General features: G+C 32.9%; 3 protein-coding genes across 3 annotated transcripts; 1 reads left to right on the top strand and 2 right to left on the bottom strand.

Annotated features, from left to right (window-relative positions):
- Positions 1 to 35: 35 nt before the first annotated feature.
- Positions 36 to 15,284, bottom strand: LOC103841263 (F-box/kelch-repeat protein At3g17530-like). The gene is made up of 3 exons (XM_033278807.1): positions 12,485 to 15,284; positions 532 to 12,183; positions 36 to 185 (listed from the first exon to the last, which is right to left on the bottom strand). The coding sequence occupies exons 2-3, from the start codon at positions 1,851 to 1,853 to the stop codon at positions 62 to 64; spliced, it is 1,446 nt and encodes a 481-aa protein (XP_033134698.1). The 5' UTR covers positions 1,854 to 12,183; positions 12,485 to 15,284; the 3' UTR covers positions 36 to 61.
- Positions 12,093 to 13,641, bottom strand: LOC103839391 (F-box/kelch-repeat protein At3g17530-like). Its single transcript, XM_009115894.2, has 2 exons — positions 12,485 to 13,641; positions 12,093 to 12,183 (listed from the first exon to the last, which is right to left on the bottom strand). The coding sequence occupies exons 1-2, from the start codon at positions 13,639 to 13,641 to the stop codon at positions 12,093 to 12,095; spliced, it is 1,248 nt and encodes a 415-aa protein (XP_009114142.2).
- A 1,215-nt stretch (positions 15,285 to 16,499) lies between the features above and the next one.
- On the top strand, positions 16,500 to 21,834 carry LOC103839380. The gene is made up of 5 exons (XM_009115888.3): positions 16,500 to 18,163; positions 18,339 to 18,408; positions 18,495 to 18,539; positions 18,919 to 19,016; positions 19,257 to 21,834. The coding sequence occupies exons 2-5, from the start codon at positions 18,355 to 18,357 to the stop codon at positions 19,333 to 19,335; spliced, it is 276 nt and encodes a 91-aa protein (XP_009114136.1). The 5' UTR covers positions 16,500 to 18,163; positions 18,339 to 18,354; the 3' UTR covers positions 19,336 to 21,834.
- Positions 21,835 to 24,828: the final 2,994 nt, after the last annotated feature.

Below are 24,828 nucleotides of genomic sequence, written 5' to 3'. Positions count from 1 at the left end.
AGAAATATTTGGGACATTCAAAGCAACAGCAGGAGTACTTCGATATGCTTTAGGTATGGTTTCACTCTCGTTTCCTAAACTCTTTTGGGACATTCAAAGCAACCCTAAAAACTCGTTTAGCTTTGTCTATTGGTGTCACTTTCGTTTCCTCAACGCTTCTTGCCGAACTGCCCTCCGGTTCATAACTGTTAATTAAAAGCTCACACACAGTTAAAGAGAACCCATACCCGAAACATAATAATATATATATACCTTAAGCAGTCTTTTAAACATGCAGATTTTTTTTTTATTGATCAAAAAAAAAACATGCAGATTTTTCTTAAAAGAGAACAATCTTTGTGTGAGATTTAAGCATTCCATTTTAAGAACAAAATATATGAATCTATGAAGCTAATTAAGATGCTGATATTTAATTAGTTTCTTAATAACTACTCTTCTCTATATGCATCCAATGCAATTACAAAGTATTTGAGTAAAATCATTAGAACAAAGAAAAGCAAAAATGGAACTTAGTTAATATAATTGACTAACCTCCTTGTAGTTCGTTTCCTTTTGCTTTTGCGCGTACCCTTCCTTAAAATTTGAACCGGGTTTGGAACGTAATTCATGAGATGAGGCCATGATCCATCTATAGCCCCTTCATCATAAACAAGACTTTGTATATTCTTTCCAATAATTGAAATGCTGGTGCGCTCTTCTTTACCATCATCATCAGGATCATCCTCATCATCAGGATCATCCTCATCATCAGGATCATCCTCATTATCAGGATCATCAGGATTATCCTCATCATCAGGATCATCCTCATTATCAGGATCATCCTCATCATCAGGATCATCCTCATCGTTAGGATCATCCTCATCATCAGGATCATCCTTGCCTTTACTACAACACACTGCCACTTTATGCTCCTCTTCCAAGACGAAACTAACAATATTTAACAGCACTACGTCCACTACCAAGAACTCACTCCACGACACCTTTTTGGTGTCAATTGTATTGCTTACCCATATCTTCATCTCTGATGAATACACATGAAGATATTGATGTAACACCGAGAGTTGTTCGTCTCTAACAACTGACAGAACAGCTGTATCGTCATACTTATTATTAATGAAATCTTCAGGGCCAACACTCTCATACGGAAGAGGGAGAAGCCCAAATCTCTCTCTACTGAAATCAAAACTGAGTATGAACTGGTCCTTCTTCTTTTTAGCAACCCAGTAAGTGTTTCCTTTCACAGAGACGCCACGAGCCGTTATTTCCCAATCGTGCTCATCAATATCTAAAACCCTCCATGAGTCAGACATAAAGTCATACAGTTCAAACTCGGAAACCGTACGCTTCAGTTGCTTGTCGGAATAACGACAATACCTCAAGATCTTGTAGCTACTAACACATGAAGACTTGCTGCCTTTGTATCCAAGAGCATATTCGGAACAGCCATGACTTGTTCTAGGTTCGACATACCTAGTTTCACGGTTACTAGGGTTGCAAACCACGAGCATTTGTTTTCCCACCATAGTGCATAGCACCAACCCCTTGCAGTAGAAAATATCATGGATTTGTAAATCATCAGAATCTTGTAAAGATCCAAGTTTGCCTCCGAACTCCATCACCGGATCAACGCTGTTATGGACTCCCTGGAGGTTGATGGTTGTTGAAAAAACATTAGTATTCAACAATAAGATGAACTCTCTTCCTGTTCGAGCCAAGTGTTTCTTGGAGAGTAGATCTTGGCGTACAGCGTACCATCTCTTGCAAGTAGTTTGCCATTGTGGTCGAGACACTTTCGGAACACGGGCGAGTATCTTCTTTTCCAGATCAAATGGAAGGTCGGTTATCATCACCATCTTCTTCTAGTAGTGATTTCTGACCTAATATCTCGCCAGGCAGAAAGTATATAGGAGAAAGGATATAAACTAGGTGAACTTTTTTTTTTTTTTGTTTGAACACCAAAACAAGGGTAACTAAAAACTGTTTTTCATGGGCTTCTATTGTATCTTAGTCGTATGATAATTGTTAAAGGTATTTTAGGGAAATGCATATTTTGTGGAAATTTCAAATCTAAATTATATCTTTCTTTTGGAGAAAAGATATCTATCTTAAAATATAGATTTATGGGAGACTAATTTCAAAAGAAATATGCTGAATAAAGTAAGGAATGATTATTTGTGAAACAGTGAATTCTTCTCACCAATATTTAGGCATATTTAGAAAAGGAAAGAAATATTTTTTTTACAAATGGTTTGTTGATAAAAGAATATTTTTTAAAAATTATTTGTTTCTTTTAAAATGATTTTTTTTTCATTCAACAAAGAGATGAGAATGGGAGGCGAGATAAGTTTAATGGTTGATATTTTGGATGTAGGCGGGAATGGGACTGAATGAACCGTTGGTAACACAAGGGGATTTAACTAGGTTTCTTTTCATGATATCGTATCCGAACCCGACCTGAAAAACCGGAACCAAAATCCGAACCGAAGTAGTAAAATACCCGAACGGGTATTGAATTAGCAAGATTGGATATCCGAACTCGAACATATTCTAAAATAACCAAACTTGAATGAATATTCTAAAATAACCGAACATATGAATACTTGAGCCTATATTTCTAGTTTACTTCTCTAATTTTATTCAAAATTATTTATACTGGTTCAGCACATGGCTCAAAATCAAATAATATACATATAATTGTGGAAAAAATCATTTATTATTCACTTAAAATACATATTAAGGTCTTGTTTCTTACATTAACCAAAGTTGCATCCAAATTTTTAAACATACTAGCATTGAAAATTATGGTTTCAAACCGATGATGATGGTTTCTCACATAAGTAGGGATGAATAAAATACCTGAATCCAAAGAAGAAAACCGAATCCAAACCAAAAAATAGTACCAAACCCAAACCGAAATTAGTTTAATATGTGGACAGCTAATATCACTGAAAACACCAAAAACTCAAATTACCTAATCATTCTTCATCAAAATATCCAAACAAACCAATTTTATGTTAATTTTAGGTAGTTTGACATACATTATTCAAATTTATATATTATTTTATTTATTAATTTTTTGAATTTAAAAATATATTTGGATTTAGAAAATAAATAGTTTAAATGGGGTATCCGAACCCGAAACAAACCTGGAAAGATCAAAACCGAACCCGTACCAAAATTTTAAAATATCCAAATAGGTCTTAATCTCTAACCCCAAAAACCCAAAACCTCAGTAGATTCGAAGCGAATCCGAACGGATACTTAAACGCCCACCCATTCACATAACCGTTAACAATGACTGCATTTTGACAAATCTCTAATGATAGTTTCCAACATCATGGTTGAAAATGACGGCATATATGTCGATAATGATGTTTTTGACAGCCATATTTGTCAACGATGATATGACAGCTTTTGTAAAAAAATCTTATAAACTTTTAAAAAAATTAATTCTCGTGTTGTGAAGATGTCATCCATTCGGATTGTGCTTGGATTGGCAGCGAGCTTTGATTTAGAGGTTGAGCAAATGGATGTGAAGACTGTTTTCCTTCATGGTGATGTGGAGGAAGAGATTTACATAGAACAACCGGAAGGTTATGTGAAGAAGGGCAAGGAAAATTTAGTTTGCCTATTGAAAAAAAAACCTTTATGGATTGAAGCAAGCACCGAGGCAGTGCTACATGAAGTTCAAGTCTATTATGGGGGAGCATGGTTATGCTGAGACTAATTCAGACCATTGTGTATTTGCGAAGGTGTTTGGTGATGATGATTTTATCATCTTGTTGTTGTATATCGATGATATGTTGATTGTAGGCAGGAACATGGATATAATTAAGGAGCTGAAAGAGCAGCTCAGTGAGTCCTTTGCCATGAAAGATATGGGTCCAGCGAAACAGATTCTCGGTATGAGAATTGTTCGAGATAGAGGTGAGAAGCTGATTCACTTATCTCATGAGAAGTACATTGAAAAAGTACTTAAGCGGCTTAACATGGACAAGTCTAAAGTGTTGAGTACTCCTCTTGCTCCACACTTAAGGCTGAGCAGTCAACAAAGTCCAAAGACATATGCGGAGAAAGAAGATATGGCGAAGGTTCAATATGTTTCTGCAGTAGGTAGTTTGATGTATGTCATGGTCTGTACAAGACCAGATTCAGCTTACATAGTTGAAGTTGTCAGCAGGTTTCTCTTCAATCCGGGAAGAGAACATTGGAATGATGTGAAGTGGATTTTGAGATATCTCCGAGGGACTTCTGATCTGAAGATTATATTTGGGGGTAAGAAAGCTTTGCTGGTCAGTTTCACTGATTCTGACATGTCTTGAGATGTTGATTCTAACAAGTCTACTTCGGGTTTCTTGTAACATTTTCGGGTGGAGCTGTGCCATGGCAGTCAAGGCAGCAAAAGTGTATGTTGCACTATCTACCACTGAGGCAGAGTTCATTGCTGCAACGGAAGCTTGTAAAGAGTTGCTGTGGATGAAGAACTTCTGTGAAGAGATCGGTTTCAAGCAAGAAAAGTATGTGCTGATGTGTGATAGTCAATGCACCATCTGTCTCTGGAAGAACTCTACATTTCATTCGAAATCAAAACACATTCAGAGGAGGTATCATTGGATACGAGATGTGGTTGCTTCTAAGGAAGTGGAAATTGAGAAAGTTCATATGAATGATAATGGAGCTGATATGATGACAAAGTCTTTGCCGAAAGGGAAGCTTGAAGTATGCCGAAGGATAGGCGGAATGGCTGTTTCCTCCACCTAGTCGGAGGGAAAGTTTGTTGGGTTCCTTCTAGATGGAGGAAACCCATTGGGTTTGGTTGGTGATAACCAAACTTGGAAGTTGAGCCATTGGTATTAGTCCATGAGATTAGTATTAGGCCTTGGGGGTTAGTGAGATACTATATAACCAAATTTATGTGGTTATAGAGAGTTGACACAAGAAAGTAGAATGCTTAAGAAGACTCATTAGACAAAAGGGAGAAAAGGAGAGAAGAAGACATATTTCGTGTGGGTTTGTCAAGGCAGATTTGGAGGGTCAAACAGATCTTTTTTGGGCTGATATTTTTTGGGAAGCTTCTTTGGTCAGTGGTTAAAGGTTCACCGAAGAGATTTGGAATTCAAAGGTTAGATATTCTGTTGTCTGGGTTTTAGTGAAGCTGGTCGTCACTGTTCTTCAGAAGTGTTGTCTTGAGTGTTTGGCAAATCCGATGGTTGGATCTTCTCTGATTGAGCTGAAATGTGGCAGATGTGTTCTTGACTTGTTCATCTTGGATTTGTACGGTGGGATTAGTCTCTGGTTGCCGGAATCCTAGTGAACTGAGGTCGTCTTGTGGATGCCTGTTTTGAAGCTTTTGGTGTTGATCTCTTGTTGTTATTGTTCTTGTGTTGGAGATAGCTCTTTATAGCCAGAGTCTCTGTTTTGTTCAGGGTGTTTAACAGGGAGGACGTGGTTGTACTCATACCCATTTATATATCTGATTTTTGAGTGTACTATGGTCTCGTTGGTTTTTCCTACTCATATCGAGGAGGTTCTCCAACGTTAAAAAGTGATTGTCTCATTTAGTTTCTGCTTATACTATATCATGCTATCGTCAAAGTATTTTCTTCACAGGTTCACACAGGTTCTCCAACGTTAAAAAGTGATTCTCTCATTTAGTTTCTGCTTATACTATATCATGCTATCGTCAAAGTATTTTCTTCACAGGTTCACACAAGTTTAGGAGAACACGATCATGCCGTTACATTCCGTTGCGCCTTGTGCCCGTTTTCTCCAGCAGAAGCAAGTTCAACTACAGTTAGTGTGTGTTTCATTTGCACTAATCTGATGTAAATTCGATACTAATATAGTACATAACCGATTTATAAAACCAATATAGATCCTCAAAAGCTAAAATGAGATACAAAACCATTGCATTTGCTCTGATTTTAAGAGTCAAGATAAGATAATAAACTTCAGTATGCGTTCAATTTATTACAACCTTTGGGATAGTCCAAAAAAAGAAGAAAAGATAGAAATGATCATTAGGACATTCAAGGCAACAGCAGGAGTACTTCGATATGCTTTAGGTATGGTTTCACTCTCGTTTCCTAAACTCTTTTGGCTATCGGTGTCACTTTCGTTTCCTTAACGCTTCTTGCAGATATAAGTCTATGAAGCAAATAAATTGCTGATGTTTAGTTTCTTAGTAACTACTATTTTCTATATGCATCCAATCTAAATCTAAAGTATTTGAGTAGAAAGAAACTTGGTTAATATATTTGACTAACTGCCTTGTTTTTCTTTTTCTTTTGCCTTTGGGAGTACTCTTCTTTGAAATGTGAACTGGGCTTGGAACGTAGTTCAGTAGTTGTGGCCATAAACCATCTCTAATCCTTTGACCATAGACATGTTTATGTACATTCTCTCCAATGATGGAAATGCTGGTACACTGTTCTTTAAAAACATCCTTGCCTGTACTACAACACACTGCCACTTTATTCTCCTCATCCAACACGAAGCTTACAACAGTTATCACCTTTCCTAACATAAAATCACCCAAGTTCACTAAAGAACTCCCCCCCACCACAGTGCATAATAACAAACCCTGGCAGTAAAAGATATCATGTATTCGTAAATAATTTGAATCTTTTAAAGATTCAAGTGTACCTCCAAACTCCATCACTAGATCAACATTTTTTTTTTTTTTTTTGATAAGTATGTGAATTTCATTACCAAATAATGATACAGGAGATACATTTAGAGCTTGAAGATCAAACCTTATGCATCTAGGATTAGCTACTTAAAGCAAGGCTCTTAGAAAGCCCAAAAAAAAAGATAAAAAAGACTTTCACAGAGAAATAAGGTTTAATCATCTCCTAAGAAGTGATTAAAGCTTAGCTAAAACATGAAACCAAGACTCAAATTTCAATCCAGTAGTTCAAGGCTGAATCTCGATGTCGGAACCTGCACAAAGAGCCACGAACATTAGAGCAATCAGCCGGAGAATGAGCCTAGGAACCGAGGCTCATCCCGAAGGCGACTTCGAAACGGTGCGATGGCAAAGCAGGGTTGACTAGGTCCTGGTCCGGCTAGCACCGATGAAGTCTACTCCAGACGCTGAAACAGCTCCAGAAGCCAAATCCGGCGGTTCCAGGAGACCCTAATCCAAAGAAGAGAAGCTAGCGGATAAGTGCGGAGCGACGCAAGCGGAAACAAGCAGAGGTTCATGGCTCTCTACTCCGGTCCCTTCACACAAGCATCAACTGAAAAGATTCTAGCTTCAGAACAAGGACGAGGCTGGAACATCGACGGACGGATTCCTTCCAGAAATATGAAGAACAGAGGAACCGAAGCTCCAACAACACAAACGACAAGTATAGCCATCAAGATCATGAGCTAAGGAATCATAAGGAAAAGAAGTCCCCGACGAGAGCCTCATCTCTGGCTGAGCAATCGACAGAGGGAGAGGAGGAGACAAGAGGAGGTGGCGACAAACCAGAGAGGCAGAGGCAGCGACTCTCTGCTGTCCGGAGAAGCCTACCTCAAATCGATGCTTCCTGCAGGCAAGGGACCGAACTACATCTTCGCTAATCCTCCAGAGAAGACAAGAACAACTCAACTTCTGTTTAGAGCCGTCAGGAGAGGAGGTGGAGAACGGAACGCTAGCTGGGGTGGCGACCGACGGTTGAGAAAGCACCGCCGGCCACCGTGACGGAAGTTACGAGAGAAGCCGAGAGAAGAGGTCGAGGGGGAGAGAACCGAGAGAGAAAAGTTTCTCTAAATTTTCTTTTCGTGTTTTTTTTGGATCAACATTGTTATGGACTTCCTGGAGATTGATGACTGTTGAATAAACACTATCATTCAAAAATAAGGTGAACTCTCGTGTCTCGTCCTGCTTGAGCCAAGTGTTTCTCGGAAAGTAGCTCTGGGAGTAAAGTGTACCATCTTTTACAAGTAGTTGGCCATTGTGCTGGAGACTTTTTCGGAACACAGCATGCCAGTATCTTCTTTTCCAGATCAAATGGAAGGTCAGATACCATCAACATCTTCTAGTAGTGATTTCTAACCTAATATCTCTCTAGGCAGAAAGCATATAGGACTAACGATTTGTAAACTTTTTTTGAACACCAAAACTAGAGTAGACTAAGGGAAAATGATCATTTAATTCCTCAAGTATTTGAAATTAACAGTTTAAATCCCAATATTTGCGTTGACTTCACAACATTAGTCTTGAAAAAAGTAAACGTTAGACAATACCAAAAACACGTTAAATTAAACAGCTAATCTCCTTCTATTTTGTTTCTTATCATCTGCTTCCCCAAATCAAAACCCAGAGTTCTAAATCCCAAAAGCAGCATCTTCTTCATATCAAAATTCAGAATTTTATTTTCCTAAAATAAAGTCTCCGCCGGCGTTAAGACTCTAAAGAAGATTCATTTTTGAAGTTTAGCTTCTTTAAAGCAAGCTCTAACCTCTGGGTTTTGATTTAGAGAATATGTTTTTGGCGATAAAAAAAAGTTTTTGAAGTCAACACCAACATTAGGATTTAAATTGCATACCAAGAGTTGAGGACTTAGACTGTTAATTTCAAATACTTGAGGGATTAAATGATCATTTTTCCAGTAGACTAAAACTGATTTTCATTGGGCTTTTATTGTATATTTGTATCTTGTTTGTGTGATAATTGTTAAAGGTGTTTTAGGGAAATGCATATTGATAAGATATATTTTTTTTGGAGATATATCTTTCTTGAAATGTAGATTTATGGGACTATATTTTCAAAAGGAATATCCTAAAGTACTAAGGAATAATAATTTGTTAAAGAGTGAAATCATGTCATAAATACCCAAAATATAGTAGATAGAGAATCAAAGTCAAGTAGACCTCCTGCTAAAGTTATCAAAACTTTATATTCTCCTCGAGCTGTCAAAAATCCAAAATAAAAAATTTGAGCCCTTACAAAAAAGAATTTATTGACAAAAAAATAGTTTATAAAAGTTTTTTTTTTCAAAAAATAGAATATGTTGGAATTGATATTAAAAATTCACCTCTAACTGGTAATTTTGATGGGATGATGAAGTTCATAATCGTGTTAGAGTGACTTTTATTTTTTTTTTTGATGAAATTTTAAATTTATTGATCATCAGTGAAAAATAATAGTTATGTACAAAGGACTAAAGATTTAAAAAGATGAACAAGAATCCTAAACCCTATGTATGTGTTTTGTACCACTCTTGCATAAGATCTCTCAACCGTTGCTTCTCCCAATATCTGGTGGCTAAAAGCCGATTACGAACAGTTTTATCAATGATCTTCGCCAGTTGGTGATGCTGTCTAGGTTTCTTGAGATGCCTTCTATCATTCCTTTCTCTCCAAACCATATATATTGTAGCTTGAAACACTAACCTCAATAGAATGTAGCCAAGATAGCCGAAACTATGGGTTGTTAAGTGTTCGAGCGTGCTTCCCCAGTCAGGGTCAGGAGGTTTCCCCAACAAGATAGCCGAAACTATGAGTGACTTTTATTTTACCAAGATGTAGGATGTCAATGTTTCAAAAATAGAATGCTACATTCTAAATAACTTATAAGAAATTGCATTCAATCCTACTATATAAAAGGAACTAATTTAGAGCTCAATTAGAGGTGCCACATAGGATGAAATATTCTCATCCAATCATAGGATTAAATTTTTTAAAAGCACTATTACTAAAAAAATATGTATGAACTTTACAATAAATAATACATATATGAACTCGAAAATCTATAGTGGTAAAAATCCCTATTTGTTTTACTAATTCAAGTCAATATTATTAAGTTAGGAACATGTTCAGTTAATAAAGTTTGTGTCCAACTTAAGGAAATCTAATTATATTTAGAAACTACATTTATATTCTATATATTTTGTAACCCCTGCAAATATATATTTTTAAATTAGTCTAAAATATGCCAAAATTTTTAACTCTTATCTAATGCATAAAAATATAAAGATGACTAATGCATAAAAATATAAAGATGATGTTGTGAGATAAGAATGTACACACAAAATTTCAAATAAAAGAATTGACAAATTATATAATTTTTTTTAAAATATTTTATATATAACTTAATAATATAAATCATAATCAAAATACTATTCGTATCACATTTTTATTAACCAAAAAAACTCGTGCTTTCGAAGCGCGGATCAAAATGTAGACTAATATAGCTCCTAATATTTATTTAAAAATTAAATTTCTCAAAAAAAAAAAAAGATTAAAGACACCAATCAAGTATGTTTAAAAAAATATAGTGGTTTGTTCTTGCACCAGAATCTTGGTTATGCAATTCAAAACCTATTATGTTGTTTTGTTACTTTTCTCCTTAAAACAGAGACAAAGAGTAATGAACAAAGACAAATTATGAACTCTTATTATCGGATTGTTTGTTTCTTTTTATTTTCTCTCGCTTCAATTTGATGACTGTAACTAATTATTTCAATTCACACAAGACTTTCAAATTTTAAACGTATCACATTAAATATAAAAATCTTCAACAGATTATAATATCTAAATGTTCTTCTCGATAGACAATAATATCAGAAAGGCAAGTAGCACATCTCCTGCCACAATCACCGGCTGCACTGAAAGTTCAAAAAAATCTTTTGTCTCATCAATACAAATCAACAAAATATACGAATAAATTCAGTAACATTGCATATTTGATACAAACCGGTTAACAACCTCAGCTCCACATAACATTCACATCATCTTCCACTAAGAAATTTGCAACGAGAAGAAAGGCGGAGACAACTATTACGTGTAAGTTACTCGATCATTGGATTTCCACATTTCAAGATCTCTCTCTTTCGCTGACTCATTTCCTAATTCTTTCTTTCGTCAAAGGGTCGTTTTCCTCAACACGATGGTCAAATCAAACCACAATGATCATCCACCTGCTGGAGGTAATTCAAAATTACGACTTTACTGTGCGTTTATAGACTTCTCGAACACATACGAACCCAATCACCCCTCTCTGGAATCCAAGAAATCATTTGTCCAAAATCCGGACAGAACATCTTAACTATTAAGTGCAAAATCAAGCGTAGAGATCGTTTGATTTGGTATGTTATACTACGAAAGTAACACAACAAAACCTTAGTATTAAATTCTCGATCAATTTATCTGATTTTTTAGTTCATAAGTTTTTTTCAAGGGGCCCTTTTTCAATGTAATTCATAAAATTTCCAATTAGTTTATTAATAGAAGACCTAAACACACTTTTAAAAGATTATTTCCAAATTCAAAACAGCATAATGCTAAACAATATCTCAATTACGAAGAACTTTTACCTATTTTTAATTTTCAACACGTTAATTTAATTTCTATTACTACAGAAAACCACTATACACAACCAAAAACATCAACTCCTCTCTACTTTTACATCTCTATCGATTGACTTCCAACTTCATTCGCATAAACAAATGAACAATCAATCTTAAAAAACTCAATGTCATATATTCTTTCTTATAATTACTTTACATCTATTTTAACAACAACCAAAAACAGCCACAACTATGGTCATACAAATTTGAACTTCACCCAATATCCGCGCGTAGCGCGGACACGATCCTAGTGACTATAAAAAGAACAAATATTAGTTATATGGAAAACGGAATAATAGACACTGTGCTTATTTGATAAACCCCGGCTATAACCTCAATAGACTATATAGCGAAAAAGAAGTGAACTTTGGAAGAACCTTCATCTTTCTTTTTCTTCAAGTTAGAGGAAACTTGGACCACACTTTTCATTTCCACTACGCTCTCAACGTCTCTCGAGAGCAAATAAGCAAGTTGGAGGCAGTCTGTGTGCTTCTTTCGCATTAATCTGATGGTATCAGTGTAAATAAAATGAAATACAAAACCATTGCATTTACTCAGATTTTAAGAGTCAAAATAAGATAATAAACTTCAATATGCGTTCAATTTATTACAACCTTTGGGATTGTCCAAAAAAAAAAAAAAAAGATAGAAATCATTGCGACATTCAAAGCAACAGCAAGAGAACTTCGATGTGCTTTTTAGGTATGGTGTCACTTTCATTTCCTAAACCATTTTGGGACATTCAAAGCAACCCTAGAAACTTCGATATGCTTTAGGTTTTGCTTTGGGTGTCACTTTTGTTTCCTCAACGCTTCTTGCAGATGTGCCCTCCTCCGGTTGATGCCTGTTAAAGCTCACAAACAGTTAAAGGGAACCCTAACACAAAACATAATAATATAAATACCTTAGCAGTCTTTTAAACATGTATTTTTTCTTACAAGAGAACAATCTTTGTGTGAGATTTTGAGCATTCCGTTTTAAGAACAACGTATATGAATCTATGAAGCTATAAGATGCTGATATTTAGTTTCTTAATAACTACTCTTCACTATATGCATCCAATGCAATTATAAAGTATTTGAGTAAGATCATTAATTAGAACAAAGAAAAACTAAAAAGAAACTTAGTTAATATATTTGACTAACCTCCTTGCATTTCGTTTCCTTTTGCTTTTGCGTGTACTCTTCCTCACAACGTGAACCGGGCTTGGAACGTAATTTATGAGATGTGGCCATGATGCATCTATTGTCACTTCTTCATCATAAACATGTCTCTGTATATTCTCTCCAATAACGAAAATGCTGGTACCCTCTTCGTCACCATCATCCTTGTCTGTACAACAACACACTGCCACTTTATGCTCCTCGTCAACCACGAAACTGACAACATTTAACAACACTACGTCCACTACCAAGAACTTGCCCCACGACACCTTTTTGGTGCCAATCATGTTGCTCACCCATATCTTCATCTCAAATGAAAACAAATGAAGATACTGATGTAACACCGAGAGTTGTTCGTCTCTAACAACTGACAGAACAGCGGTATCTTTATGCCCATAATCCACTGAAACACCAGGACCAGCACTCTCATACGGAAGAGGGAGAAACCCAAATTTCTCTCTTGTGAAATCAAAACTGAGTATGAACTGGTTGCCATATCTTTTAGCAACCCAGTAAGTGTTTCCCTTCACAGACACGCCGCGAGCTGATATGTACGCATCATGCTCATCAACATCTAACACCCTCCATGAGTCAGACATAAAGTCATACAGTTCAAACTCGGAAACCGTACACCTCATTTGCGTGTCCAAATAACGACAATACCTCAAGATCTTGTAGCTATTAACACAAGAAGACTTGCTGCCTTTGTATCCAAGAGCATATTCGGAACAGCCATGACTTCTAGGTTTGACATACCTAGTTTCACGGTTACTAGGGTTGCAAACCAGGAGCCTTTGTTTTCCCACCATAGTGCATAGCACCAACCCCTTGCAGTAGAAAATACTATCTATTTGTAAATCATTTGAATCTTGTAAAGATCCAAGTTTACCTCCGAACTCCATGGCCGGATCAACGTTGTTATGGACTCCCTCGAGGTTGATGGTTGTTGAAAAAACACTATTATTCAACAAAAAGATGAACTCTCTTCCTGTTTGAGCCAAGTGTTTCTTGGCGAGTAGATCTTGGCGTAGGGCGTACCATCTCTTGCAGGTAGTTTGCCATTGTGGTCGAGACTCTTTCGGAACAAGGGCGAGTATCTTCTTTTCCAGATCAAATGGAAGGTCGGTTATCATCACCATCTTCTTCTAGTAGTGATTTCTGACCTAATATCTCTCCAGGCAGAAAGTATAGGAGAAACGATACAAACTAGGGTGAACTTTTGTTTTTTTTTTTGTTTGAACACCAAAACAAGGGTAAACTAAAAATGTTTTTCGTTGTGCTATTATTGTATCTTAGTCGTATGATAATTGTTAAAGGTATTTTAGGGAAATGCATATTTTGTGAAAATTTCAAATCTAAATTATATCTTTCTTTTGGAGAAAAGATATCTATCTTAAAATGTAGATTTATGGGAGACTTTTTTTGGCCAAAAGATTTATGGGAGACTAATTTCAAAAGAAATATGCTGAATAAAGTAAGGAATGATTCTTTGTGAAACAGTGAATTCTTCTCGTCAATTTATTTAGGCATATTTTAAAAAAAGGAAAGAAATAATTTGTTGATAAAAAAAACTTAAGAAAATTATCTGTTTCTTTTAAAATATACTAGGTGGACCGCCTGCACGCATGTGCGGACATTAAGATTAATATTAAGTTGATATTATATTTACAACTATATAATACTTATGTTACATGTATATGGTTAATATGAAAGATTTGATGTTACATATTGATATTTATACTATGTTCATATGAACAAAGAATACATTAGAACGTTTAGAAAATGATCACATTTAACACTAATCTTAAAACATCAAAAAAATATAATTGAGAAAAAATAAATATTTCACGCATAACCTCAATAAAAAAATCAGCCATGAAATATAAAAGAGAGATTTGAATTACCTGAGATTTATTATCATTGGTTTCATTGTAACAGCATAGATGATTTATGGTTTTCTTCTCTAAGCTTTGAGTCAGAAAATAGGTAATTCTAACAAAAATATTTAAAGATAACAAATTATATAATTGATAGGACAACATCAATGAGTTTCAAAGTTTTTAAAAAGCTTTGAGATTATATTTGGCTCTCAGACGTACCGAAGAGGATCACGCACAATAAATAAATTGTACTTAATTAGCATACATATCTTATATTTTATTCTTGATAAGTGATTTAACTTTATACAAAGAAAGAATTACCTTTTTCGAAAGGGATCATCAGTTCCTGGATAAACAGAGTCGTCTCTTTTTGTTAGTTGAATCACTACTGATGCAAAAATATAGATAGAGATACACCATGAAGTGGAAGAGAACAAAAATAAACAGAGAAGAAGAATCCCCCATAAAATTACCAGTAATGGTGTTCCCGTCTATGAGTTACTTATTGATTATCATACACCTGTGCAAGATCACAAAAGTAGAATTTAAATTATAACGATCAAAAACATATGAAAACTTAAAAGATAGATGCGTGAAACTAATGTGGGTGGTGCGATATTTATATAATAAATTAGTTTAAGTTTCTAAATGACCTAGTTTTCAAGAGAAACAATGAGATATAATATCCTCAAATAAATTTTAATTCAGCTATGAGATAAAATATCTTCTAATAAATTTTTAAAAATATTCTGGTTATAATATATACATAATTTTGATAACTCAAATCTTGTTATATATATATATATATATTTAAATATTAAATACATGATATTAGGAAAGAAGATATCTCGTCAGTTGATTGAAACTGGTTTTTGATAAAACAAATCACACTATAAGGATTTAAATAATAGATAATAAGAAAATAATAAGAAATTTTAACGTTAAAACCCCTCAACTAAGTTTGTTTTGGGTAAAAACCCTCAAACTAAGTATTTAACGAAAAACCCCATAAACTAATTTTATTTAATGAATTAAACTCTGATAGGTCATAATTACTATTACTACCAGTAAATATTTAGTTTAGAGGTTTCTACACTAAGTAAACATAGTTGAGGAATTTTACCGTTAAAATGAAAAAAATCAAAATATTGTAATAGGATGATAAATTTTCAAAATACATTTTATAAATATGTATAAGCTTCTATAAATGACTTAGAACCTCTTATAATAATTTAAAACGTCTGATTTTTATAAATGTATTTATAATTTTATAAATGTATTTATAATTTTATAAATGTTTTATAAAGCATGCATTGAATTATTAGACATTAATAGTTATTATGATACTTTATATACAAATATAATTCTTTCCATGCGAATATAAAATCATTATATCAATTCAAATAAACACTTTTGTGTATTATTTTATGTAATTTATAAATATATAAAAAAATTGATCGCATTATTACTCTTTCATAGTTTCAACAATTAGTTACCATAAATAATTATTTCTAATATTATGTAGATTATTTGGAAAGTGGTAATTGAATTATCCTTTCCTTTTAGATATAATTATAATAAATAAAATTAAAAACCATTGGTCAATCAAATTATAACAATTTGAAGAGTTCATTTATGATCAACACGTAATAAAAAATCTCTTTTGTGACTTCTCAATCAATATATAGTAGGATTTATATTTTTATAAATAATTTATAACATTATATAATAATTTTAAAATTCTGATAAATTTATTCTATAAACAACGATAAATAATTTAAAAATCATATTAATAAACATGTTTAGATTTTGTAATATTTAAAATAGTTATTATATAATTATATTCGAATACAATTCATCAAGTGGAATATAAAACTATTATAAGAATAGACGTTCTATTGGTTGTTCTATTCCGGTCTGGTTACCCAGACCACCTCAAGCTTGAGTAATAGAATAGCCGTTCGACGTCAAAAAAAAAGTAGAATATAAAACTATTATAATTATCTTATATAAAAATTTGTTCATTATATTTTATAGTTTATAAATATTAAAAGTAATAAAATATAACATTATTAATCTTTCTATAATTTTGAGATTTAGTTGCCATAAATTGTTATTTGTAATATTCTTTAGATTATATGGCAAGTGATGTTAAATGTTTTTAGACTTACCTTTTTTAGATCTAATTTAAATAAATAAAAATTAAAAACAATCGACCAATCAAATTATAACAATTTTTTTGAAAGTTCACCTATGAGCGACACGTCATCAGAAATCACTAAAGTGACTTCTCTTTTAATGTGTAGGGAGATTTTCATTCAACAAAAAGATGAGAATGGGAGGCGAGATAAGTTTAACGGTTGAGATTTATACTATTATTTATGAAGTGATTTTGCTGATTTGTCACATTCTCCATGATTTTAGCTAATTGTTACTTATTTGTCGTATTTTTATTAGTTTTTAGATTAAATAATCAGTTTCTTAATTTAGATAATATAAATATTTCAAACTTTCTAATTAATTCATTAATTTTAATATTAAAAATATTTCGAAATTTCTAATTGGAATATGATTATAATTATTATAACTTTCACGAGATTCTTTTTAGTTTTTTTAGCATAAATCATTAATTTATTAATTTAACTAATATAAAACTATTTCAAATTTTCAAACTCGAATTACAATTATAATTATTTTACACAAGTTAGGACCAATTCTTATTTTCATATGATGTAAGATGTTTTAAAATTCTATAATTTTATTTTTCTCATTCATTTTAAATTGTCCCGATTATAGTTTTGACTTATATATTTATGTACTTTTAATATTTGTTTTTTAATTGAAATTCTATTTTTTTTCTTTGAGTTTGAAAGACTATGAGCAAGTCGGTTTTGTTACATGGAGTTTGGAATTATGAATTAAGTATACTGAATTAGTTTAATTATTGTTTAATCTATAAGAAAAATATGCTTTGATATTAAGTTTAGAGAGTTACATATGTAATCATGTTATGAAACGTCTAAGTAGATATATTTCTAATTAATAATTAGATTTATCATTATATAGTTAACCACAATTTAACTTTAATAATAAAACTATCATTATCTTTTTTTTATTAAAAGTAAACTTATGAAATATTAAAATAAGTCAATGTGTATATTGATCAAGTAAACCAATGAAATATTGACATTTTCTCAATACATTTTTTTTAAAAAAGTTTTCTTCTAAATTATCATCGAACTTTAATTTTTATTTACTTTTTATTTATTTTGTTCTTGCTTGAGTATTATGTGTGTGTTTTTTTGGTAATTTAATACATGTTTCTGATTCAAAAATACAAAGTAGATTAAGAGAGACCAAAACTTTACACTTTTAATTTACTTTATTGTATAGAATATTTCATATGTAATTATGCTTTTATAGTCTCATACTTTTATAGCTGTTTTTTTTGTTAGAGAGACGTAGACTGAAATAAAAATTGAAGAAAATTAAAATGATTAAGAATAAGTTATCATGATATTTAAATCATAATACATATATTAATAACTATTAGTAAAATGATTATACCTGCATGTGCGGGCAAAACACCTAATTTATTATATAGGCGGGAATGGAACTGAATGAGAACTGTTGGTACACAAACAATGACTTAATGGGCCTATATTTTCGGCCCGTTTATGTTTGACCAGAACTGAGTTTGAAATCTGAAAAATCCCAAGCTCTCACAGGTGAATGCCTTGCTTCTATCTCAAGCTCTGGTCACTTCGCCGATAAAGACTTGGTTTGAATGGTTTTATTGGTTTTATATATTTCAATCTTTTTAATCCAGTTTCAGATTAGTGATGCTTATTCCCATTTAAAGTTTTGATAATTGGTTTTCTGTACAAAGATCACAGCTTCAAGGTTTATGTTTCTGACTGATAACTGCGAGTTTTGTGTGTTTTTTTCCTTAATAGTTGAATCTCTTTGGAAATGCCGAATCTACAAGGCTCTTTGCCTCCTGAGCTCGCTAACAATGTGGTTAGGGTATGTATCATCTCTTCTATTTACTCTCAGTGTCTTAGATTTAACTTATTTTTTTTACTGATGTATTCGTCTCTTCTTGTTGGCAGTTGTACCGTGAATGTCTTCGTAGAGCTACATTCATTGGTAAGCAGGTGAGTTTCTCTGCGCTTTGTATATGAACTTGCTTTGTTAGATTTAGACACTACTGTGTTGCATTCAGTGGGATTGTGTTTGGTATGATTGATATTCCTGTTTCATATCAACACTGTGGATGTATTGAAGTTTATCACTGTTCTTTACCCTCACGTGTTTCTACCTTTTAGTCTCACTTAATTAAATATAAAGCAAAATGTTCAGAGCTTTTATTTGGACCATTTGTATCAATATCATGCAGCCGTAAGAGTTTGAGATTTGATATTATATCATCACTTCTATTTTGATTCAGCTAGGAAGATTTGGCCTTTTCTGCCTAGAGTTGGCTTGGGATATGAACTTTTTCTTTTTTTCTGTTAACTCGTTTGTGCCTTGCAGCAACACAACACTGAGCTGGTGGTTGGTATGGTGAGGCAGCAATTTAAAAAGCACATGAATGAGACAGACCCCGAGAAGATTCAGAAGTTAAAGGATGAGTAAGTCTTAGTTTCCTCCCTAAGCCTCTAGTGAATTCTCACACATACACAGATTGCACTCTTGGGGTTTTATCATGTATATGTATGTATAGTAAGTCTTAGTTTCCTCCCTAAGCCTCTAGTGAATTCTCACACATACACAGATTGCACTCTTGGGGTTTTATCATGTATATGTATGTATATACGTCTATCTGGAAAGTTTGCACTGACTCAGAAAAGTTTTATGTTGGTATTTGGCAGTGCTGCTCGGGTACTCATCAATCACATGTTGTTCGAGTCAGCGAAGCTAACAGGACGCAAGGTTGGCCAGAGATCGTGATGCAGCCTTGTTGTTATCGTTATGCGCTTTCTGGTTCATTGTATTCTGATAATGCATTTAGTGGGCTTTAATAAAGAACTTTGTAATGATTCATAACATTCATAATCTTGGTTTGCAATTCAATCCAGTGGTTCTGTACTTCAAATTGAATCATACTGTTCGTTGACTCTGGTTTAGATACACTATATTGGACACTTTGAAAATGATTAACAAATAGATTATGACAGACATGAGAAAGAAAAAAATCCTAAAATCTGTTCGAATTATTCAACATGCAGAGTAATTTTATAGCATCAATTTCAAAAGATGGTAGATACAAAACATCCTTTCTATCACATAGTCTTCATGGACGATCTAAGCTGATCCCACATGAGCATTTGCATCTCAAAACTAGCATCATGGATGCATTTAAACCATCCATTGGAAATATTAAATCATTCATATATTTCCGTAGACGCCACACTAATCGGATAGTTTGGTTCGGCCCAAATCTCCTCCAAATAAGTTTGATTCAGTTCAGTATTTTGGGTAGTTCGATTTTTAAATATTTTACGATAACTAGTCAAAGTTTTTGTTTTTGTTAAAATTTTTGGTTAAAATTTATTTAAATTCGGATAATTCTTGTTAGTTAGGTTAATTTGGTTCGATATTTTGGTTAATTCAGTTAGTTTAATTTAAAATTTGAATTAAAATTTGGAAAATTGAGCTATCCGATTATCAAACCAAATCAACCCAAAAACTGAATATTTTTATAAACATACCGAATTGAACCGAACTGTAACCCGACTAACAAAAGTTTTCAGTTCGGTTCGGCGAGATTTGGTTCACAACCGCATGCCTAGTTAGGGCTATAACTGGACTGGTTTTGTGCTGTTTCAAAATGTTCTTAAGGTAAATGGTTCGAGAGTTGTTCTGCCTTTTAATGTTTTAGAGAGTATTAATTACAGGACCGACTCATCTGAAAAATATAGGAATTCAGAAAATTTTGTATTTGAAAACAAATTCTTTTGATCAGTTTTTTTTTCCTTTTCAAAAATATGTTATGTGTCAGAACTTAATTGGCTACATCATTTGTTATTTCTGTTAAGATGTGATAAATGAATGATGTGCATGCAAAAATGGGCAGGATTTCAAAAGAAGGTGAAACAGAAGATGTCATTCATCGGGATTCTCTCTTTTCTTTCTCTCCCCACCGTTCATCTTCTACTCGACAAAGCCACCGCTGATTCTCGTTCCGGTGGCCGACGGAGGGTCTCTACCCGTCGGTCGCCACCCCAATCGCTCCTGAGTCCAGCTTCATCCCCTCTCTAGCCTCGATTTCTCCATATCCTCCTTGCTCTTCTTCTCTGGTTCTTCGTCGGTTTGTGGCCGGAACCGGCGAATCAAAACAGTGACTGAGTGTGTCCTCGGTCTCCCTGGAGTGATGGCGAAGATGTGGATAGTCGGATCTGAGCAGGAGGCACCGTCTAGGTGGTAGATCTAGGGTTTTGATTTCGAGCGGATCTGGGTCAGTTTCTCTCTTGGAGGGTCCGACGGAGTGGCTGAGCGCCGCTGCCTTCGCCTCTCTTGTCGCTGCCTCCTCTGTCTCCCCTTGTCTCCTCTTCCGGCTGCTATTGGTAAGAACTTCCCTCTCTCGTTCTGAGTTAAAAAGAAGATACCAAAGCTTATCGTTGGGGACTTCTTTCTGGTTTGGTTCTTCGATAATCACCATGGCGCCTAGTTAGGTTTTAGAACTGTCTAGGGTTTGGGTTGACTCAGAGCTTTCGTGCCGTTGCTCTGCTATGTCCCTACTCCATTTGATGGGTCTTTTCTCCTCTTCCGCCTGCTGATGGGAGCTTCTTGTTCCTCCGCTTCTCAAGTTTCAGAAGGTTGATAGCCACTGTCCCCTGCCTCTCTTGATGTTCTGTAACTGGTTACCTTTTGTGCTCTGCTCGCAGGATGGGACCGGAGTTCAGCCGTATAAACCTCCGCTTCCATCTGCCAGTACTCCACCTGCGTTTCATCTGCTGGTTCCTCCTCATCGGTTTGGATTCTCAGGAGTGCAGCTTGCCGTCTTCTTGAGCTAGCAGCGTCTGGAGTGGACTTCACTGGTTAGGAATGGCTGGACCAGGACTTGCCGACCCTGCTTCGCCTGTTCCACGGTTGGAGTCGCCCTCGGGACGGTCTGTGGTCCCTCAGACTGTTCTCCGGCTGTGACTTCTTTGGAATCGTGCGGTTTTGATGCAGGTCCCCGCATCAATCTATTCGATGTGGTCTGCTGTTAACTTAATGGTTGTCAATTGAACCATAATGTTAGTCAAGCTTTAATCACATCCATATGGTTGGGATTGAAACTTTGTTTGTCTTAGTGAGTTCTTTTTAGCTTTTTTTGTGGCTCCCTAAGACACACTTGCTTTGAATAGCGACTTAGATACAGTAGGTTTTGATTCATCAAGCTGAATGTATCTCTCTGCATCATTATTGATTTAATGAAAATTCACATACTTAACAAAAAAAAAAGATGTCATTCATCCCTTCCATCACAAGCATCGCGACTTTCCTCATCTCAGGTTAATGACAGACCAGCCAATGTTGAGAAAATTGACAAATGCTTTGGATTGATAATCCATATTGTCTATTTCATTGTCATACTTTATTACCAACAACCATATCAGATAAATTTACTATTCCAACTCTATTTTCAGTAAATTACTAGATTTTAACCCGCACACCCGTGCGGATAACATTTCATTTATAAATATAAAATTTTATATTATTTTGTATATAATAATTTATGATAATATATTGCTGTCATTTAAAAATAACTAAATAGATGATATATAGTTCTAAATATTAAAATTTAACATATGTTAACAATTTTATTTTTTGTAAAACTTATTACATAATTTATGAATATTAATCATTTTAAAAAGTGAATGCTATTTTAGTCACTTTAAACGGTGAATGATATTTTATTTATTTATCTTAATGAAAGTATTTTTTTCAAAATATATTGGTTTACCAATTCAACATAATTTTAATATGTTTGCACAAAAAAAAAAAATTTTAATATGTAATTCATTAATTACTTATATTTTAATATAATGTAGAATATACTTATAAAATTAGCAAATAATTTCATTATTTTAATTATAATAAAAATGTAATTAAAATTAATTTATAATAACATTATACTATTAATTGCAAAATTAATCAGTGCATTAATTAAAAGGATATTTAAAATTTTAAAATGATTTTGTTAGATTTTTTCTCAACAGATTTTGTTAATCCTAAAAATAAAATTTAAATTTATAGTTAAAATTGATTCGTTATTAATATCCTTATAATTATTTAGAAATGTTATACATTAAATAAACTAATGTAAACAATAAAAATATTATTTGTATATATGGACCTAGACTTCTAGTATGACTATTTTGTAGTAGTTAAAAATGATACTTCTCTTTTAATAGAGAAGATTAACAAATAAATAATTAGGGACTTTGTGTTTTTTTTTTTTAACTTTTTTCGAGTTCCAGTTGTGGATTGAGTTGTGCAATGCAGCCAAGGCCATATGTTTATTGGATGTCATTATCATAACAGTGGCTTTGTATTCAGCATCAACCGGCATTGATTACTGTGCAAGTTTGGTATATCTACTGGCATCGTAGCAATCAGTCGTAAGTATCAAATAATTTATTAATTTTTTAGGTTTAATATTTAATATGAAAATGTATTTAGATCTTTATGTGATATTAGGTTGATTACGCATTCAGATAACAACACTAACTCCATCCCGCTTCTTCCTTAGTTCTATTGCCAATAACTAGTCCTAGTGGAGGTGTTTGGCTTATATGGGGGATATGTAAAAATGATATTTTTAGTTGAAATCAATTCTGTTAAGACTTAAAATAGATGAGATTTTAAAATTTTGATTCAGTTTACAATTTAAATACATGATTCATCTAAAAAATGTCTAATCCTTCTCAAAGTATTTATAAAATCAGTATGATATCATTTGATTTCTATAACACAATTGAACTCTATTTTGAAAAGATTTTTGTTTTTTTTTTTTGATAATCCAGGTATCCGGACCTCTCACTTAGTCTGACTATCCTACCGCGTCCAACCGGAACTGGCAAGGAAGGTCCTGGAGGCCAAAGGGAAACCATGTTAAATTCATTATGGCCGGGCTCGAATTCGTGATGGCGAACACCTCAGCCGAGGTTCCTTTACCACCAGACCACGAGGCCCGGTTAAAAAACGGAAGCTATGTTAAATCCGCTGTGACCCGATTATCAAAAAAAAAAGATTCTTATTTGAAATTAGAAAATAATTATAATAATGTAAACTGATTAACTGTATCGCTACAAGATGAAATTAGCTTTTTGTATAATATATAATATGTATTCTTACGTTTGAAATAATTGAATTGACTAATATGATACAAGAAAAATATGGGATTTGATAAGAAAAAGCTATTTTTTGTTTTCTAGAAATCTAGGTCTGATCAAAGAACACATATCCCCTATATATTATTTGAGAAGCATTGCAACATTATTTTGTAGCCACGTGTCATCACTAAAATGATTCTTAGAATCCTTAGAGAAATAAGTTGGTTCATTTAAATATATAATAAACTTTTTATTAAACCACAATAAATGTATTATTAATGTGATTCATTATTTCCTTAAATAAGATTACGGAATTGCCTAATGTGGCTAAAGTATATATGATAATTAATGATTTTGAATAATAAAGATTTGATAAAAATAAGTGTGTATTATAATTATATTTATTTAATTTTAAGCTATTAAAATAAATTAAACAATCATAGTAACCATAAAAATTTAAAAAATTATTTATATATTATATTTTGAATTTTTAAAAACGAGTATAAATTACTAAAATTGTTAAAAGTTTTTTTGTAATCTATGATTTAAAACTTTTGTTATGACATGATACAAATAACTGAAAAGTAATATAAGTTGAAAGTCTCATTTAATAAGTATCAAAAATAAAATATATATAAATATATGTATCATTTTAAATTAAACTATATGCTATATAAAAATATATAAATATCGTAATTTTGAAATTTACTTTGAACATTTTTTTGATAAAAATTTTGAAAAAATATTGACAACTTAATTTTTTAAAATATTATAAATTACTTAAACCATTATTCCCACAGTGGAAATTTTGTTATCACTAATTTAGACTTTTTGCTATAATATATACAAATGATAAAAAAAATATGAGCAAAAAACATCATCTAATAAATATTAATATTAACATATACCATTTTACTATCATTTAAATTTAATTATATATCATATCAAATAGAAAAATTCGATTTATTAAATTTATTTATATGTTTGCACCAATTTTATTATATAAGTAGTAGATAATGACTTTTTAATTATTCAATATATATTTATTATTTCATAATATGCTATAAACATATAATATATAAAATAGTTTATATATATAATGTTCATTCCGCGCAAGGCG

Source organism: Brassica rapa, chromosome A01 (assembly GCF_000309985.2).
Source record: "Brassica rapa cultivar Chiifu-401-42 chromosome A01, CAAS_Brap_v3.01, whole genome shotgun sequence".
Taxonomy (NCBI): Eukaryota; Viridiplantae; Streptophyta; class Magnoliopsida; order Brassicales; family Brassicaceae; genus Brassica; species Brassica rapa.
Note: the sequence above shows the minus strand (reverse complement) of the source record. Positions and strands in the feature narration are given on the sequence as shown.

Coding starts and splice junctions, on each gene's coding strand:
- LOC103841263 (XM_033278807.1), bottom strand. CDS start 1,853: ATGGTGATGATAACCGACCTTCCATTTGATCTGGAAAAGAAGATACTC. Junction 186..531: donor AGGAAACGAACTACAAGGAG/GTTAGTCAATTA, acceptor TTTAATTAACAG/TTATGAACCGGAGGGCAGTT.
- LOC103839391 (XM_009115894.2), bottom strand. CDS start 13,641: ATGGTGATGATAACCGACCTTCCATTTGATCTGGAAAAGAAGATACTC. Junction 12,184..12,484: donor AGGAAACGAAATGCAAGGAG/GTTAGTCAAATA, acceptor GAGCTTTAACAG/GCATCAACCGGAGGAGGGCA.
- LOC103839380 (XM_009115888.3), top strand. CDS start 18,355: ATGCCGAATCTACAAGGCTCTTTGCCTCCTGAGCTCGCTAACAATGTG. Junction 18,409..18,494: donor TCGCTAACAATGTGGTTAGG/GTATGTATCATC, acceptor TCTTGTTGGCAG/TTGTACCGTGAATGTCTTCG. Junction 19,017..19,256: donor ATTCAGAAGTTAAAGGATGA/GTAAGTCTTAGT, acceptor GGTATTTGGCAG/TGCTGCTCGGGTACTCATCA.